This window comes from Epinephelus moara, chromosome 4 (genome assembly GCF_006386435.1).
Source record: "Epinephelus moara isolate mb chromosome 4, YSFRI_EMoa_1.0, whole genome shotgun sequence".
Classification (NCBI taxonomy): Eukaryota; Metazoa; Chordata; class Actinopteri; order Perciformes; family Serranidae; genus Epinephelus; species Epinephelus moara.
The window spans coordinates 7,217,400-7,236,109 of record NC_065509.1 but is presented as its reverse complement, the minus strand read 5'-3'; the positions used below and the strand labels follow the sequence as shown (position 1 = coordinate 7,236,109).

At 41.9% G+C, this 18,710-nt stretch overlaps 2 protein-coding genes across 3 annotated transcripts in view; one reads left to right on the top strand and one right to left on the bottom strand.

Moving 5' to 3' along the window:
• Positions 1–3,948, top strand: part of dnd1 (DND microRNA-mediated repression inhibitor 1) — a 16,401-nt gene extending 12,453 nt beyond the window's left edge. The window contains exon 5 of the mRNA XM_050042994.1: positions 3,160–3,948. Within this exon, the coding sequence (XP_049898951.1) occupies positions 3,160–3,734 (575 nt within the window). The 3' untranslated portion in view covers positions 3,735–3,948. The remainder of the gene's footprint in view (positions 1–3,159) is intronic.
• A 1,439-nt stretch (positions 3,949–5,387) lies between these two features.
• On the bottom strand, positions 5,388–18,158 carry hars (histidyl-tRNA synthetase). Of its 2 annotated transcripts, XM_050042985.1 has the most exons (14): positions 17,992–18,149; positions 14,574–14,962; positions 14,304–14,393; positions 13,676–13,795; positions 13,473–13,568; positions 12,091–12,216; positions 11,828–11,935; positions 11,636–11,734; positions 11,274–11,367; positions 9,428–9,555; positions 8,990–9,262; positions 8,684–8,800; positions 7,840–7,986; positions 5,388–6,549 (listed from the first exon to the last, which is right to left on the bottom strand). In XM_050042985.1, the coding sequence occupies exons 2-14, from the start codon at positions 14,682–14,684 to the stop codon at positions 6,490–6,492; spliced, it is 1,569 nt and encodes a 522-aa protein (XP_049898942.1). In that variant the 5' UTR covers positions 14,685–14,962; positions 17,992–18,149; the 3' UTR covers positions 5,388–6,489. The 2 variants fall into 2 exon arrangements, with proteins under 2 accessions (XP_049898942.1, XP_049898943.1); XM_050042986.1 differs by lacking the exon at positions 14,574–14,962 and having other exon boundaries at positions 17,992–18,158.
• Between the last annotated feature and the right edge of the window lie 552 nt (positions 18,159–18,710).

Here is an 18,710-nt window from a genome sequence, read left to right as displayed (position 1 = left end):
AATTTTTGATAAATCAAAAATCCGAGAAACAAGTTTTGTGGAGGACGGTCTGAAGATGCTCTGTAGCAAGTTTGGTGACAATTGAGCAAAAATTGTGGGAGGAGATAGGTTTAATAAGTTTTACAGTTTTTGAAAAAAACTGAGTGATGGACTTCATAATTTGCAATAGGTTTAAGTGTACAAACGTTTCTTCAGTATTGGGGCTACATGTTGGTGAAAGCTGTAGCATGTACTGTTGATTTTGTAGGTATTTTTAAAGATTTTTAAATTTAAACGCTTATTGTGCCCCCCCAGGAGGAATATTGATATGTCCTTGGAATTAAGTAAATCTGGCATGGGGCCGGACATTTCTGTAAAGTTTGGTGAGTTTTCGCCCTTGGGAAGTATGACTTCCTCGGAAGAAAGAAAGAAAGAAAGAAAGAATTCCTAGGAATACAATAGTGTCCTGGCAGCTTAGCTGCCCGGACCCTAATGATCATGTGATATGTCATCTTTAATGGTACCCCCACCACAATACTCCATATAGTGTTTGCTAAATTGCACATTAGGCAGCAGATATGTGACCAAAGTCATTCACCTCTAGAGGTATTTTTTGCTAGATGACACTACAATGCTTTCTCAGTCGTGTCCGCTAAACATCGTTGTCAGTATTGCATTGTATTGGGATATTGCCTGTGTATTGTCCAGTGTTTGCATACCATAATATTTTGCTGGAAATATTATGCAATGTTGGTTTCATACTAAAAAAAATCTCACATACTGTTTTAGCATACTAAATGTCAGTATGGAATTTCGGAGGCAGCCAATGATAAAAGACATATGTCAAAAAGTGAATTTGTGACAACCACTACAGCTCCTCCATTCGAATCCACACTTTCTAATTTTTCTAGTTTTTGTGTTACTGTTTTTTTGTGAATAGATCTGTATGGCTCTGGCACAGAAAGAACAAACTGCCTTTTTTAGTCCAGCCCTCAAACGTCTGATTGGTCAGTTGTTTGCAGCCAGGGAAACCTCAATAGGCATTCACACCATAAGTTTAGAATCAGGCATGTAGGCAGCAATTCAGTGAGACTGGAACCAAGCTGAAGTACTGCAAACTAGCACTGTCACTTTATCAACTCGACTTTATCTTTTATTCCATAGCATAAGCCGAATTACGTAGCATACATAAGCCAGCCTAGATAGTAATTTGCCATCTATGCGATTTGCATAAGGTACTGCAACAAGGGGTGAAAGTAGTTTTAAATTCTTGCCGGTACTATTACCAAAACCTTCATTGCTTCATATTGTTCACCTCTCCTCGCTTCAAGTCAAAAACCAAACAAACAAATAAAAACATTTCAATATTTTACTGTACCTGTATGGAGTAGAAAGAAATTAGAAACACTTCACAAAGTGTATAGTAAAATATTTGTTTTGATGTTTAGGGTGCTGGCATGTATGAAACCTTAATGAACACCTAAAACCATACATGCCATTTTTTCTCTTTTCCTCTTTACCTGTTATTTGTTGTAAAAAACATTGATCAACATCCGCAATAAACTCAAACTATTTAAATATTTACTGTTTAAATCACGTTGACAGCATTTGAGCCAGCCACAAGAATGTGTGGAATTTTGTTGGTTTCATTTATTGTTTGTCCTGTCCCGGCCGTGGTCCAGTTGTTGAAAAATGAGTGTTGCCGTTTTGTTTTGTTTTTTTTCATCATGGAATTGAAAGGTATCACAAGTATCGGTTCTCATGACATCACTAATGTCACAGTGATAAATTCCAGTTCAGCTGGTTTGCTAGCCTGGTTCCAGACCATAGACCCCGCCCACTCAACTGAGTAGGCTTGTCTCACTGGTCTGGCATACTTCAATGAATTTGCGATTTATCTCGTCCAAACGATGGACGGACCAATGAACGCCGGGAGTCTAGCGATTAGCCAATCAGCGCCACGCTGATGTCAAGCTGTACGTCGGTGGGTAACTGGTGAGGATAGCAACAATGGCGACCGCTACAGATCCTACAGACCACATTAAGGATGCTATCGAGGTATTTCACCACTACTCGCGTTAATGGAGGACCAAATTAAGGAAGCTGCTAAACTGGATTTAACGGCGATGCAGCTGGGCGTGCACGACGACGGAGACATTTTAAACGGGCAATGCTCGCTTGTTTTCGGCACCCCCGAGGCATGGATACTAATGACGTCAGATTCTGGGTGAGTCGTTGATCTCTAATGATTGGTTAGGGAAAAAATCAAATTCCCTCCCTCTTGTAAATCGCCTTCAATGGAAGCCATGTCAGACTGAAGGTTCTGGGAGCTTCAGTCTGACACTCAGGCTACTGGTTTGCATAAAATCACAGCAGTTTAAGCTTTCACACCGGACCAGACCAGCAAAACCAGACAATGACCTACCTCTAGTGGTGGCCAGTGGTGGCACTTTGACATGTGGACTGGAGGAGTCAGGGATCGTGGACGACCCGCTCTACCTCCTTTGTCAAAGAGTGAAGTAGTTCTTGCAAAGTGTTTAGAAACCTTTAGTCTTGCCGTGATTTGATGCTGAGAAGCCCCTCTTTGTTAAGAATAACAGTCTGACTCCTGACACTCAGCTCTGCTGCCATGTTTCCCCACTATCACAATGCTACTTAGTGAGCAAGGATTTGCTGGAATCTTGAGGCTCAGCCTTATTTATCACAGGTAAACACTGACTGCAAGTTGAGTTACTTGAATGAGCCTCAGATGAGTCGATCAAACCCACCTGAGTGTCATCTGAGTGCATGCTTTAATGGAGGAGATACATGAAAATCTGACCTTTTGTCTAGAGTTGGTCAGTGCCACACATTTGCTGAAATTAGATTGCTGATCTAAAGAATTGTGTAGGATCTGAAATGTTTCCACTTCATTTTACATTTTACAACTTTTTTTAACCATTTTTTGATCATTTACAGGTTTACGTGAAAATATTAGAGATGTTAAATGTGGTCTCAGACTTTTATGCCCACTGTATATCATCTGTCTATTTCTGGGTAACAAGGAAACAACTTTATTAGGTTTAAAATGAGAAAATTGCTCTGTATTCCTGACATAAAAAGTGATGAGTCATTATCAGCTTCTGTAGTAAACAGCTGAGGTTCTTACATTATTTAACTTCCTCTTTTCTTTGCCTCCAGCATTCAGGAAGCAGTTTGCATTGGACATCTCAATCGAATGGAAGACTACAGTGAAGCCGATCCACGAGGACCCACTGTCTTCAAACAAACCTTTGAAGAGCCCCCTGCCAACACCCCTGCAACCTCCGCGACACACCCTGAACTCTCGACAGCCCTCAGCTCCGCCTCCTCGCCAGGCCTGCCCTCCATCTGCCCCCCAGAGTTTCTGCAGAGCAGTGGGAGGACCCACTACACCCCAGCAGCCCCCCCATACCTCCTCCACCTCCTCCTCTTCCCACCAGGGGCATCTTGCATCTACAGCCTCCTCATTATCCTCCCCTGTGATGCTCCTCCATAGGCTATGCGAGGCGACTGGTTTTGGCCAGCCACTCTATGAGTTACAGCCCTGCCATGCTGGGCCTGATGGATTCCTCTACTTTACCTATAAGGTGCATATCCCTGGGAGAACCTCGGCCTTCAAAGGGGTGGTTATGATCTTGCCGGGAAACGGTGCCAACAACATTCTGGATGACGCCCAGCGAGCTGCAGCCCAGCAGATTCTGCAGAAGGTGTACAATAACCAGCTCGCCCACTGACAAGCTCATCAGTTAGCAAAACAGTACACAAACATCACAGCACTGTTTGTTTTGTAAATGATGTTATGTACAAAAAAAGATGTTTGATCTTGTATGTAGTTTTGGTGATTTTGCATGCTTTTATTATAGTAGCAGACTTGTTTGTCTTGTTTGAACTTCTGTGCTTTGTTTTATGCATGTTTTTTAGTGTGTGTTACTGTTGGATTGGTTCCTCATTTTAATTAAATGAGATTTGAAAAGAAAATGTGATGGTGGTGTTACTTAATAGAAATGTATGGATCAATGGAAACCTGTAAAAATAATTAGTGACAATTTATGCCAGAGATATACTTGTTTTTAACTTTGCGTTTGTGTGCACGATGGCTGCCTCACGTATCCTGCCTCCATTTGGAGCATTGGTGGTGCACGTCCTTAGAATTTAATGCTACATGTAAGCAAGATGCAGTAAGCACATGAATGGTAGGGGGATTTAAACATACTCACCACTGTGACAACGTGCTTGATTTAGGGGTCTCATCTCATTTGAGATGGCGCCACTATATCTTTTTCTGCCGTGATCTCAGAATTAACAATACTAGTCCATACCCACTGAGTACAGCATACCATACCATGACTTAGTCATACCAAAAATTAGAAAAAAAACCCAAACATTCGGCCACGGGGGGAGCCACAGCGATCGGAGTTTCATGCAGATCGGTCATACTTCCTAGGAAGAGATCGATTTTAAGTGTTTTTCAAAAATCTTGTGGATGTTGCAGCTCTGCAATATAGCTGAATCAAATTAAATCATATCCATTTTAATCTCTTCTTGCGATGCACTGAACACTTCCTTTTCTGTTGTACTACGGACAATTAGGAGAACAGCAATTTCGGTGTAGGTGGGTGTAAGGCAAAGCTAATCAGCCGTTGGTTGAGGAAGTATGGAAGTACACAGATTTGGATCCAATCACATCTTTTTTTACAGACTGCTCTTTTATAATTGGGGTCTATGGGGAAAATGCATTTTAGGCCAGACTTTCATTGCTGTACCATGAGTGGCCATTGAGAAAAACTGGATGCGAGGCTAAGAGGCGACACAGTATCTAACATGATCATCCTAATTCATCAATCTACCCACTTAAAAACATAAAGAAAAAAAACCTCAGTAAGAACCTCAGTGTGGTGGTTAGCACTGTCGCCTCACAGCAAGAGGGTTGCCGGTTCGATCCCGGGTGTGGGAGCCCTTCTGTGCGGAGTTTGCATGTTCTCCCCGTGTCAGCGTGGGTTCTCTCCGGGCACTCCGGCTTCCTCCCACAGTCCAAAGACATGCAGGTTGGGGACTAGGTTAATTGATAACTCTAAATTGTCCGTAAGTGTGAATGTGAGCGTGAATGGTTGTTTGTCTCTATGTGTCAGCCCTGCGATAGTCTGGCGACCTGTCCAGGGTGTACCCTGCCTCTCGCCCGATGTCAGCTGGGATAGGCTCCAGCCCCCCCGCGACCCTCAAGAGGATGAAGCGGTTAGAAGATGGATGGATTTTAAAGGTTGCATCTCTGAGGTAAAATAAAACCAAACCAATAAATAAACCTACAGCAGTAGCTTCATGTAAGAAACAGTGTCCTCACACAAAGCTGAGCATGCACACAACTTATCTGACAGTCAAAACAGCAGCACTTTGTATTGAGCAGAATGATGAATGTGTTTATTTCAGACACTTGACAGTACAGCCATGTTTGATACAGGTAGAAAGGAGAGAGACTTTCCTGTTATGAGATAAAGTTATAAGTTGAACTGCAGCAAATGGGTTCAGGTAAAAGCAAATGTCTCTAACAGAGTCTTTAATGTGTGGTCCTGGACTGATATAGCTGTTGCTCTAACAACAGATTTAGCTTCTTCATCTGATTGAAGGGTAACTTCGGTATCATTTTTAACGTGGATCCTATTTTCTCATGTTTTTGTGTCAAAGTGAGTAATGGAGACAACAATTAGACCAGAAAAAATCACAATCGCCAAAGCCACCAGACTTTGTTTAAATGTTAAAATGACAATTTAAATGGAGTCTGGGAGGTTTGACGATAGCAATTTGGGGCTGTTCTTTGTTTAACAAAAAGGATCTTACTTTTCAACAAAAGGGTTTATCTCTGTAGGGATCTTTTCCATAACGTTGTCAGACACTTGTAATAATCTGAGCCTGTCAGTGGCAAAACCAAGCACTTTTAGTGGACATACAGTAATGCTGTATGCCCCAGAGAGGTTACACTGCAGCCTGTTTTGCCACTGTTGGCTGCAGCACTCTCACTTAATACTAGACCAACCTGGAAAACTGTTGTCTCCATTAGTCACTTTGCCACAAAAACATGGGATTATAGTGTCCATGTTGTAAACTACTGAAGTTACCCTTAAAGGCCAAACTGATCTCCAGCAGCTTTAAGTAAAATAAGAAACCTAAACTTCTTGGACTTAAATAGCTAACATCAATGATGTGTTCCTCAGAGCACAATATTACAGTGTTGACACTGAAAACAAGAACATGGCTGTCAGACATAATCCAAAGCACATTGCATTTCATGTCAACTGAAACATATTTTCTGGATGGTGTTGTCTAATGACAGTGTTCCCTTTCATGTTTAACACACTTCCAGTTAGCATCGTTGCTGTTTGGCCATTTGCCCTGTTGCAGCGTCCAACATGAGTACAAGAAGATATTCTGTCCGAGATTCTGTGTTTGATGCATTCAGGTGGTGTGGGTGGAGTTGTAGCTGAGCAGAGAGGATGGCTAAGCCTCAGAGGTCCTCCTCCTGACCTCATCTATAAGATCTGCTCTGGAAATATCAACCTGTGGACACAAAACAAGACAGTAAGGTTAAACTTGTAAACTCTTGTAAACACTGACCATGACAGATGACCACTAGATATCAAACAACAGCCGGCGACTGCATCATATATAGCTGCTGTGCTCTTCTAATCAAAAGGCAGATGATAACATTATCTCAGAGCCTGAGCAGGCAAACCCTCTCCTCCTCTGGGCAGCTACCTCCGTGTCATTCACACTCATCCTGGGTCTGGGTCGGCAGCTGCCTGTACTGGAGAGCAACACGAAAGCTAGGAGTGCTCACTCCTAAGCTACATCTGCAGACAAAGTTTCCCTAGATGTAAACGGCACACTGACTGACAAAAAAAAGACTGCTCGACTTGCACAATCCCAGTCAACTGAAGGGTCTCTGACTGGTGATTCAAATCTTTCACTTTAAGGGGGCAGGCCTAATTTACAGACACAAAATATTCTATTGCTTGCTGTTGCATCCACCCCAGTCTTCAAACTCTTGGCAGGTTTGTTTGTGTGCAACAGAGCCAACCATTAAATAAAAACCCTTAGTTAGAGGCATAATTTGAATGTGCTGTATACACGTCCAAAGAATGCTCCTAAAACCTGAATAATATAGACATATCCCTCATGTCTTAAATGTAAAATTTCTACACTCAGACAAAGGCCTAATTCAGAATATCTAAATGAAATATGCTGTTTATATGACCTGTATCATATTTGGAATTATGGTGGAACGTAAGTGTGTGTGTGTAAACATAGTCGGCCTCACACTGGTTCATTTATTGTGTAGCACGTATCTGACATCATTCACACCTGTCTTTGGAGATTCATATCAAGGCTGACTCGGTTGGTTATATTGATGAAATCCTGTATCATACTGTATTTGTTCATTTTATTTGGTGTATTCTATATTGTGATACGGATATGTCATAACAGCATATTTTCTGAACTATCAATTTATGAGGTAGCTAATGTTCCACAGGGTAACATTTAGTCTATGTTAATATAAAAAGTCGTTTTTACTCTTCTTACCTTTATGTTCATGATCATTTTCTTTAATTACCTTAGCTTCTTTTATCACTGCATTTTACCCATTATTGTAATGTTTTGTTATTTTATGTTTCTTTTTATGATGCAGACTCGAAACTACTACAGTTCCACTATGTTCTTTCTGGGGGTAATTAAAATCAATAAACAATAAAAAGAAACTTCAGTTCAGATGGTCTTTAATCAACATTGTTTTGTATCTGTCTGACAGTGTGACGGCACAGATACAGTGTGTGTATTCTGTGTTCGTACCTCCTCTCTGGTGGCCACGACGCGGAGTTTGACCACTCCATCTTTCAGCTCCTGTTCACCCAGTATGGCCACCAGGGGGATCCCTGACTCCTCGCAGTGCTGCAGCTGACTCAGCAGCTTGGGGTTCTTCTTGTACATCACCTCTGCCTGATAGACACACACAAATACACTGCACTCAGTTGGTGGTACTTTCAGAATTTCACTGTCATTCTTAATAATTCAAATAATGAATAGTCTTTTCTAAGTGGCAACATTGTATCTTCGAGCAGAGTGGGGTCTAGGAAGTCAAACTTAAGGAAGTTCCCTCAAGGTGTTCTTGAGATACGGCGCTTATGAGAATGGGATGGACAACCAAAAAACACGCCTTCGGCCTTGGCTATTAACAGCGCGGAGACATAAAAATAAGAGACTTTGTAATTGTGTAACAGGCTAATTATTCCAAATTATATTATCGATAAAATATTAAACTATATGGTGAAAAGTTGTATTTGAATTGATATTTATGGATCAGACTGCAGACTAACACAACAAAAATCAGCAGGTTCAGTGATCGTTTGTGGCAACTATAATGATAATAAGAAGTTATGAACAATACAACAACACCAGAGCGAAAATCATTTTTAGTCTGATGTCTGTGATGGATGTGGCGTTGTCAGGTCACATGACCTCCTAATAAAACGGCCATTGTTCCTAGAGAAATGTAATGTAGGCTGTTTGAGCTGATCAGGACTGAGATCTTTGACTTGAGTTTAACATTTCTGGTAACAGTGACCCCAGGTAAAAGACAAAAACAGGAAACCAAACAAGGTCAATACAAACACACAAAACAAACACACACACATACCTTAATGCCAGCATTCCAGAGCTCAGTGACCAGTTTGAGTCTCTCCTCCAGCAGGTTCTTCTGAGCAGACGCCACCATGACCTGAACCTCCGTGGTCCGAATCTTCTCTGCTGAGGTCTGAACAACACAACATAGTTACAGTCTGGATATCTACACACACTTATTATCAATACACTAATACAAAACCTCAACTTTAGGAACAAACCTAAAACAGGTCACATTAAAAAACAAAAGAAGAGGAATTGGCAGAAAAGTGAAAATGCCATTTACTCATTCTTATTTTAAAGATAACAGCCGCCACATTACCTCAGCCTTCTGCTCCATGATGGAGAAGATCCTCTCGATGCCGATGCTAACGCCCACACAAGGCACTTTTCTGCCCTTGGGGTCAAACATGCCCACTAGGCCATCATATCGACCGCCGCCAGCCACACTGCCCACGCTTACACTCTCCTCTGCAGGTGCCCCATTTTGGGCTTCAGTGGACACCGGGGCCACGCCTGCCTGAGTCAGTATCGCCTCATAAATGATTCCTGTGTAATAGTCCAGACCCCGCGCCAGACTGAGGTCAAACACCACCTGGAGATGATGGAGTAAAGATAGAAAACAGAGACAGTTATCAGCACATGGTAGAGAGAAAATAAAGTACAAGGTATGATGAAACAGAGAGAGAACAAAAGTGCATACAAATACTATCATTATTGTAAAAGTAATATGGGATGTGTAAATAACAGCATGTCTCACCTTGTCTGTGACCTGGAAGAGCTGCAGGTAGCTGAAGAGCAGCTTTATGTCGGACAGACCAGCACAGGCCTGCTTACTCTGAGACATTTTCGGGTCTTGAAGGAGGCGCTCTGCCAAGGCCATTCCACCTGCAACACAAACAGTTAGCTGTTCACACATCCAGCAGACACAGGAATCTACATTAGCATTCAGTTGGAGTCGTGTTTGTGTCCACCTGATGAACCAAAGTCCACTATTCACTGTCTTATAGCTGTTTTTGATCTCCACCAACTCCTGAGACAAATATTCGACTCCTCAGCTGCTCAGTGCTCCACTGTGTTCACCAGCTAGTCCCTAACTGAGTCTGTCTGCTGCTTGGAACAGCTAATGCTGCTGCTGCTGCTGCTGCTGCTGCTGCTGCTAACCAGGGTGACAAATGGAAGTTTTGAGCTATACAACCAAAATAATGAGCAAAAAAGGCTACAAAGCTCCACAGAGTGCCAGAGTCTTTGATTCTCTGTGTGTTCATCACTGTGAGTGACTCCTAATTTGCTATTTTCTCCATTAATTGATTTATTGTTTAAAATTTTAAATATCAGAAAATAGTCAACAATGGCATTCACAATTTTGGAAAGCCAAAACTGACTTTTTCAAACTGCTTGTTTTGCCCAATCAACAGCCCAAAATGAAAAGGTATCTAATTTAATGCCACAGAAGACCAATTGCACATCTGAGAAGCTTGAACCAGCTGCTGCTGTCAGGACAGCCTGTCCTCAAGACACATCAAACTTTATTATTCCACTAGGATAAATTTGGTTGCAGCCAGGTGTACAAACACATTTGTCATTAACAAGCAGTGACAGTGACAAGCAGTAAATATGTGAGATCACTTCAAATTAAGACAAGTGCAAGAAACACCTAAATGCCGGCTACATGCAGTGCTTAGGTTCCCAGATCACCTGCACATTCAGGCGACTAACTGCTGTGTAAACAAAAGACACTTTGTATCCGTTTGCCCTCTGAGCAGGAACTCTATATGTACAGCCTGAGGGTTGAAGCTCAAACTTCCTGTGCAGTGGGTGATCAGGACAGTCTAATAATTTAGTGTCACCGCATCTTTACTGCAAATCTGACTAACTTAAATGGGTATAATCTTATTTCATTGTAGAGCTGCATGCAGTGTATTGATTTGCTCCGCCCCTTTTTCTCTCCCTCTGTTTGTCATGAGAGTACTGGTGCACGACCAGCTGTTAATGACCCCCCACCCTCCCACCATTACAAATAGATTCTAACACTGTGGGAGACACTGAATGCACACAATGATGTGCTCCGAATCCGAGACAGCATCACAACTATTTTTGCAATTTTCACTTGCCCTCGCAATTTCATTGCAAAAAAAAAGAACAAAAAACACCTCTAAACTTAGCAACATGCATTGCAAATTTTTATTTTTTTTTTAGAAACGCTGTCAAAAATCAGACATTTCAGTCTGCAACAAGTCGAAATCAACCTGTGAAATCCTGGAGGGGACTGAATTAAGTTCCAGGGGCATTTTTTAACCCCCCAAGTGCAGGAACTTTTAGGGTGGGGTTTGCAGGGATGACCCACACTGATAAAGAAACACACAGCAGCTGCTTCCACTTGTGTACTGCTTTAAACTTAAAACAAGAAGTACTCTAGAACTGATTCAGGATGATTTTAGGACAAGGGAAGAACATTAATCTTTGTTTAATAAAATTACAAGTAAATTTAGGCTTTGCTGTCAGCCTACAGATACTCTGTAGAAAAGCCAGAGAGATCGCAGCAGCATGGCACAGGTGAGCAAACTGAGTGAGACATAACATAGGATGTATGTAGGAAGTCTCACCCTGCAAACTGACGTACTCCCCAATCTGGTCGGCAGCCTCCTCTGACAAGCCCTTCTCATTCACCATCTCCTTCTTCACTTCCTCCCAGGGCATCTGGGTGTGGACAACAGGAAATGGGTCAAAACCAGAAAAATATGAAAGATAGAAAGACGTTAAAAGAACGGAGGAGTGTGGAATAGGGTTTACATCAGACTGACCACCAACTATGAAGATTTAGTCTTAAAGTGTGGCCTTCAGAACAACAGTTGACTCTGTAGAGCATCAACTCCACATCCATTTAAACCTTCTGTAAGGGAGTATCTATGTTTGCAGAATTCAGTGTGACAAGGTGAGTGTATGTGCACAGCAGTAACCTCAATACCTTGTCCAGTTTATCCACTGTTGAGCAGATGGTGCGGAACTTTTCATCTGGAACGCCACACACAGCAAACATCCCATCAAGGATGCGTCTGTCGTTGACCTGGACACGATGGACACGGTTACAGAGGTGACACCTACTGATCAAAGCCTGCAAGATTCAGTCTAGAAATGTCACTGAATATATGTGACAAACCTTGATACGGAAATCTCCCAGGTCCAGCTCACTGAGGATTTCATGGACAATCTTCAGACACTCAGCATCTGGAATCATGCCGTCATACTGCCCTGCTATGTCAAAATCCTGAAACACACACACACACATTCATTCATTCATTCAACTAGCGCAGACACAACTTCAAGTGAAATAAATCAGGCCGGTTTCCAAGAGATCTAACAAATCAGCGAGTAATTGGATCTCTCTGCAGGAGTGGGCGCATGTATTTGAGGATGACTCACGCATTGGTAAAACTCTCTGTAGCGTCCGCGGGTCATGGCTGGGTTATCACGGCGGTAGACCTTAGCGATGTGGTACCGCTTGATGTTGGTTATCTTGTTCATGGCCAGGTAGCGGGCGAAGGGCACCTGAAAGAGGGTAAGTCAAGGACAACACACCGCTCTCTGGGGGCTCAAATTTAATGAAAGTGCCAGTAAGCTTTAGTAACATAATGAAAAGAACTATGACGAAATGTTTGTCCATTTTCATCGATGAATAAAAACTAATTGAAAACCTGAAGAAGGACAAATGGACAAACTAATAATTACTGTTTTCATGTAAAGTCTTATTCAATGCATGACTTGCATCTGTGGAATGCATTTGTAGTTCCACATTAGTAAAACACTTTCCTCCACCACCCAAATGTATCTGTTGTTCATAAGCTGATGTTGCTGCTTGAGTTGTTAACCTGCTGTCTCCAGAAACATTCTGTCTCCGTCAGTAACTTTATGTAATGTTAGTTTCTTACCAAAATAAAATAAAAAAACACAGGTTTGTGGACTAAATTCATCTACAGTCCACTGAGAGTCGGACAAGAAGCAGCAACAAAACAGCGGAGACAAACCTGGACATCATGGAGGCAGTACACTGACACCTATAAAAAGGTAAGCTGATGTAACATTTTCAAGTGCTGTGGATGTGGATAGAAAGTTGACACCCAATAGCAACTTCCATGTTGCTTTGGAAGGAGTGAGTAATCACCAGGATCAATGTGAGTGATCAGCAAACTAGATGTTCGCTTAAGAGGTATCACTATGTTATCCAATGTTTTAGCTTCTCCTCTAAAGCTAAACCCAGACTGTGAGCAGTGTTTTAAGGAGTACCTGAGTGGTCAGCTGCTCTGCAGTGGAGAGCACAGGTAGCTAATGCTAATGCTAAATGAACAGGAATGACAGAAAGCAGTTTCAGAGGTTATAACGTCAGCTTGATTTACGGAAGAGAATCAATCTGTTGTATCACTGACGATGTCGTGTGTGTGTGTGTGTGTGTGTGTGTGTGTGTACCAGTAATTAATACCTTTTCCACTAACCTCACGGTAGACACTTGAAATCATAGTAACTGTACACAAGATGGTGACAGCTATAGGCCTCAAAATGTTTAGAGGACATGAAAATGCATGCCAAAAATACAACTATATTATAATTGAATATTAAAGTAGAATATTTCAGTGACAAAAACTAGGTTAAAATATGTCAAACACACAGTAATGTAGTATGGAAAATAGTCGTTTGAGCTCTCCAGGATCCAATTAGCACCTTGTTAAGATTGAAAGTGAGCGAACAGTGTGTCTACTTGTTCATGTTCAGCCAGCTGATGCCCGCTGTGGTGTGCATTTGAAGGATACCGTGAGGTCATATCTGAGGGACAGCAGCTCTCCTCCTTGGTCTTTGAGGTCATAGATGAGCTTGGAATCTTCTCCATACTTCCCTGTCAACGTTTCCTACACACCACAGGGAGACCACAAGATGTTTTAAAAGGACCTTTCCCTTAGCACATGTACACATGCACTGAGTGGCAAACACGTTAAACTGTGTTGTGAAAATCTACCTTTAGTTCAAAAACAGGTGTGTCGATGGTTTCTGCTCCGTGACGTTTGAAGCAGCCGATGATGGTGTTGAAGACTTTCTCTCTGATGGCCATCTGCTTTGGGTTGTAGTCCCTCGTTCCCTGATGGAGAAAGACATTTGCTGTCAAGACTTTAGAAATGTTTTATGTTAGACCTCTTCGCCATGGGCCTATCTGGGGGTTGTGACAATGGGTTACAATCATTCATTTTAGTGAACAATTAAATATCATACAAATAATTGCAATTAAAGGTTTAATTGTCCATTTCATCTGTTCACACCGAGATGCTGCTGTGTTTGGCTTTGAAACTAGACCTAAATCCATGTTAATTTCGAAGGCTGCTCATCGAAATGATGCAGAGTGTCAATTCATCTTCAAATAACTTTGCACTTTAGATTGCAGGTTAGATTGCAACACTGGCAGGTGCATTTATACCTGCGCTGTCATGTGTTTTTCCTTGTCCAAACAGATGTAGATCGTATTTTAACATCAGGTGGTAATTTGGTCTGAGTAACACGCAATCCTTTTAATTTTCTGCTGCAACACTACAACACTCTGTATGTACAGACCAGCATATGTGTGTCTGTATACAGCAGCGCTGTGGTCTTACCTTTGCAGTCTTGAGAACAAACTGATGTTTGCCATCATCTCCACCTATCTGAGCCTTCAGCTCCAACAGTTTGGCTACCTCCTCATCAATCTGCAACACACAAACACACACAAATTGGAAGATAAGACATTGTGAACACTTACTGTATCAGTTTTCTACACAAGTTTGATACTGAATAGGTCGATATCAGTGAGAAACTTCAATGACTACAGATAACATTTTACTACAATTTTACTAAATACACACATGCACACAGCACCAGAGGCCTACCTGAGCCACAGTGATCCCAGGGTAACAATGCAGAGATCGGAAACGTGTTGCAGTCCGAAAGCCCACCACACCAGAGCAGGCACGAACAAAAAACATGCCCAGCATGTTCATCAGAGAATGCACAAAAAAAGTCCAGAAATTGGACAGGCAAAAGAAGTTCAGGAGTGCATTATGGGTACAGCAATGTCCAGTAGTATTGCACAGGGCCAGCCACAGCAGCCAATCACAGTGGTCAGTAGAAGTTGAACCAGGAGGTGAGTTGAGCAATGAGGTCCACGATGGTTGGATTCACCAGAGACAGTGAGGTAGATGATGGTGATGATGAAGGGGAGGCATCAAGGGACCGTCAGGCAGGAAGAACAGGAGAAAAGTGGTAAGCAACCCTAGCACTAGGGGAGGGCAGGGCATGACGCATCATCATCATCATCATCATCATCACAGCGTGGAGGATAGAACATGAGATCACATGAAACCAAGTCAATCAAAGAAGCCAGACCAATGCAGCCCACAAACACACTCACACACACAGGGACAGACAGCGCACTGCTCTGACAACAAAATCAAATCTTCATGTCTGGTGCATTTAAGCTCTGTCTTTGCACTGGATGCCAAACACAAATTCAACAGGCATTGTTGGATTTTTTCAGGTATTACTCTAAGTGTAACTAGACTGTAAGATGACACAGTGCAACATTAAATGAGCTGCTTCACATTAAGGGTCCTGGGGTGTCATTCATAAAACAGTGGGTAGGATCCATATCAAAAGTGTACATGCAGAGAAAAGCGGGAAATGGTGTGTGCTAAAAAAATATTTTGATTTATAAAACCGTGCGTACGCCTGCTAGTGCGCAATTTCCTTTTGTGAATCTTAAATCGACTTGGAATTGTCCCCTCGTGAATCAGCCTCATATCCCGCCCTCTACATGCCCGCATTCAACCATAAGTGGTTTAATAGATGAAGACAATTTATTTCTGTAAATTTGTTTTGGCCTGCATTCTGATTAGGACTCACGATGAGGATCTGGAGTTTAATAACTGTGTGAGAGCTGTCACTGGTTTTGTTTTCAGACTCTGCTAATTTAAACAATCCATATGTGCAGGTGGGGAGGATGTGAAGGGTAAGTGGTTTGTGTCAACACAGCGGTGTCTCTGATGCGCTCTGTGCAAGTGACAGCACAGTCAAGTTCACTGCAGAGAGTTTGCAAAACAAAACAAAACAAAACAAAACAAAACAAAACATGACATTATTGAAAACTACTAATGCTGTGTTCTGCAATTATTTAATGTGATTTAATGCGTGCATTTCAACAGCTGCCTGTGCTCCACAGCTGAGCACTGAGTGTCAGCAGCCTACAGTCTGACCCTCTTCTCTGTGCTACGGGATTGGGGATGTGATGGTGAGACAGCACTGATGAAATATTGACCAGAAGTTGATTTGAGATATGAGTTGGCTTGTAATTTTTCAACTGAAAGGTGCTCATGGAAAAGTTATGGCTTGCCATGTCTAGCTCTGCATCTAACTTTTTTTCTCTGTATATCTTCTGATTTGTATGGCTGATTATGTGCTGCTCGCCTGTCTTTTGCTATTGTGTACTTCCGCATGACTCTTGTGTATTGTTGCGCCTGCTGCTATCTGTGCTACTATGCTTCTGTTACTATGTTGTTTGTGATATGAACTGTCTGTACTGCTATGCTTTTGCACCTTATTTGTCATTGTGTTGTGCGTCCAATATGGCTGTAGTGCATTGATGGGCTGGATTCTGTTTTGTGTTATGTCATTGTTATTTTATACTATGATGCTGTCTACTTTTAGTATATTTATCTTTCAGGTTTGTGGTTCTCTATAACATCTTACTATCTGACTTTCTCGTACACAAAGGTCAGAGTCGCAAAATGTTCGTGCACATGGGTCAGAGTTTCCCTACAGGTGCGCACATTGTTCCATCAAGTTAGCATCTATAGATCACAACTTTTGCATGGAAAGTGTCATGCATATGCAACGGTTATAAATGTGACCCCTGGTCTTGTGCCTGCGGGCTCACTGTCACACTGTCATGGCTTACTGGGACACAGTAACATTACAATGCCTTCTTTAAGTCATTAGTAACACCTGTGCTTTACCTACTATGACAAGTCTAAATGTCTGCAATGAAAAAAGACCTCATTTGAAAGACTTCAAATGATCACTGCTTGTTTTACCTAATTATGTCCCCTGGTTAGACCATGTGTGTGCATAATTACACAGCCACTGGTGATGTCCCCAGGGACTGAAGACAGGTTTAAATGACACCCAGAGAATAAAGAACACAGAAAAAGCTTACAGAGAATAAAACAGAAAAGAGTCTAATTGAGCCTGTTATCTGTGGACTACTCAGCTAAGACACGTTGAGTGAAGAGCAGGTGGCATTATGGTTTCAAACTTTTGAACCCAAAATGTAGGTATAGGTATGGCATTCTGATCAGACCACAGGAAACACTGTGCACTGGCGGAACGGCATCTGAAGACACCTGATCAACCACTTACTCTATAATATCAATAAGCTCCTCTAGATTCCCAATGGCATCTGTCTGTGTTAATAAGGCAAGTTATTGCATCAGCTAACCTCCTTAAACTTGTCTGATACACACGTTTAATACTGAAACGCATCCTTACCGAGACGTCTAATAACTTCAATTTACAAATACAATTTAATAACGCCATATCTGTTTTTCAGTCTGTTGGCCACTTTTCTGTCATTCCCATACTGCCATGTTAGCATTAGCAAGCTAAGTCGAGAGAACGGCTAGCGGACGGGGCTGGTTAGCTGTTGAGGTAAAGCTAGCAGTTAGCCGGCTCGGCTAAAATGAAAATAATGGAGGGAAGTGACAAGCGGTCATTCTTACTGCTATGTGCATTTTAAAGCATCTAGTGTGACTGTAGGATGAATAGTAGCCCCAGTGCGGAAAGCTAGCTAGCTGTTGTGACGTTCTTACACTGAACATCGCTCGAGTTTTGAGCAGTTTAATGTTGACTCACTTATTATTCATCACACGTAAACTGTACAATACTACGAGTGACGTGTCCTAAATCATTGGTGCCTTCTAGTTAATTCGGCATATATATGGCAGAGGAAGACGGTCATATAGTTTACATAATATGTGCCGAATAAAGCAGTGACTTATAGTAACGTCAAGCAGCCAGCAGTGAGTCATGATGTACTAAGGCCGTAATAATATGACAGACACACAAACGGCGTTTGGTCTGAGGATTTAACAACGCAGTATAAAGGAATGTCCTTTAACATTACGTGTGACGTTGTCGGGGCTGCCTCAGTTAGCAACCCTGTTCTATTAAATGCCAAATGGACATGCTGTTCACCACATGTCAAGAACCTGCCTTAACATCCCCATCACATCACCGCTAACTGTGAGTACTGACCTGCTCTTTGCTCGCCTTCTCTGACTTTAACTTCCGAACCACTTCACCTTGGATTTTAATCGCTTCTTGTATCTGTGCCTTGTCTGCCATGGCTTTTCATTAATGTATTGCACCGCTACTCTCACCTCCGGCAGCCCTGTAGCCGTCAAAGTGAAGCGTGAGGCGGATACGGAAATACGTAACACGTCCGGTTAAAATTTGCGAAGTAAAATCAAAGAGCATGGATACCAAGAGGCGAAGCTCAATAGAACGCCCCATAGCAACAGATTCCCCCATGGTTTCGTCCTACCGCCGCCATTTTGGACTGTCAGCAGACCGCAGCAGACCCGCTTGTGTGCAAGAACACACAGACAAACTGAAGTATATCGCTATTAATTATGCTTACAATGCTACTCACCTCGTGATAGCTTGGTCACAGCTGCTTTTTCACGTTTTTGTAAAGCAAAATATAGACTTTAAAAAAAACAAAACGAAGAAAAACGGCCTAGATGGCATCTCTACATATTACATCCACTTATGAGAAGATTAACTTAATTACTCCTTCAAAATCACACCATAAGCCAATCTACCAAAAAAATAAATAAATAATAAAAAAAATCAATATTTTAACTAGAAACACATTAATGGCGACGTCACATATTCAGGAATAAAGATTTATTTACAGTTTGTACAGTAAGGGGACAGTAATAATAATAATAATAATATATAGGCTATTTTAA

What these genes read in the sequence shown, in the direction of transcription:
- hars (XM_050042985.1), bottom strand. Translation starts at nt 14,684, where the DNA reads ATGAACATGCTGGGCATGTTTTTTGTTCGTGCCTGCTCTGGTGTGGTG. An exon ending in GGAGTACGTCAGTTTGCAGG is followed by an intron (nt 9,556 to 11,273) that starts GTGAGACTTCCT and finishes TTTGTGTTGCAG; the next exon opens with GTGGAATGGCCTTGGCAGAG. An exon ending in TCGTGGCCACCAGAGAGGAG is followed by an intron (nt 6,550 to 7,839) that starts GTACGAACACAG and finishes TTGTGTCCACAG; the next exon opens with GTTGATATTTCCAGAGCAGA.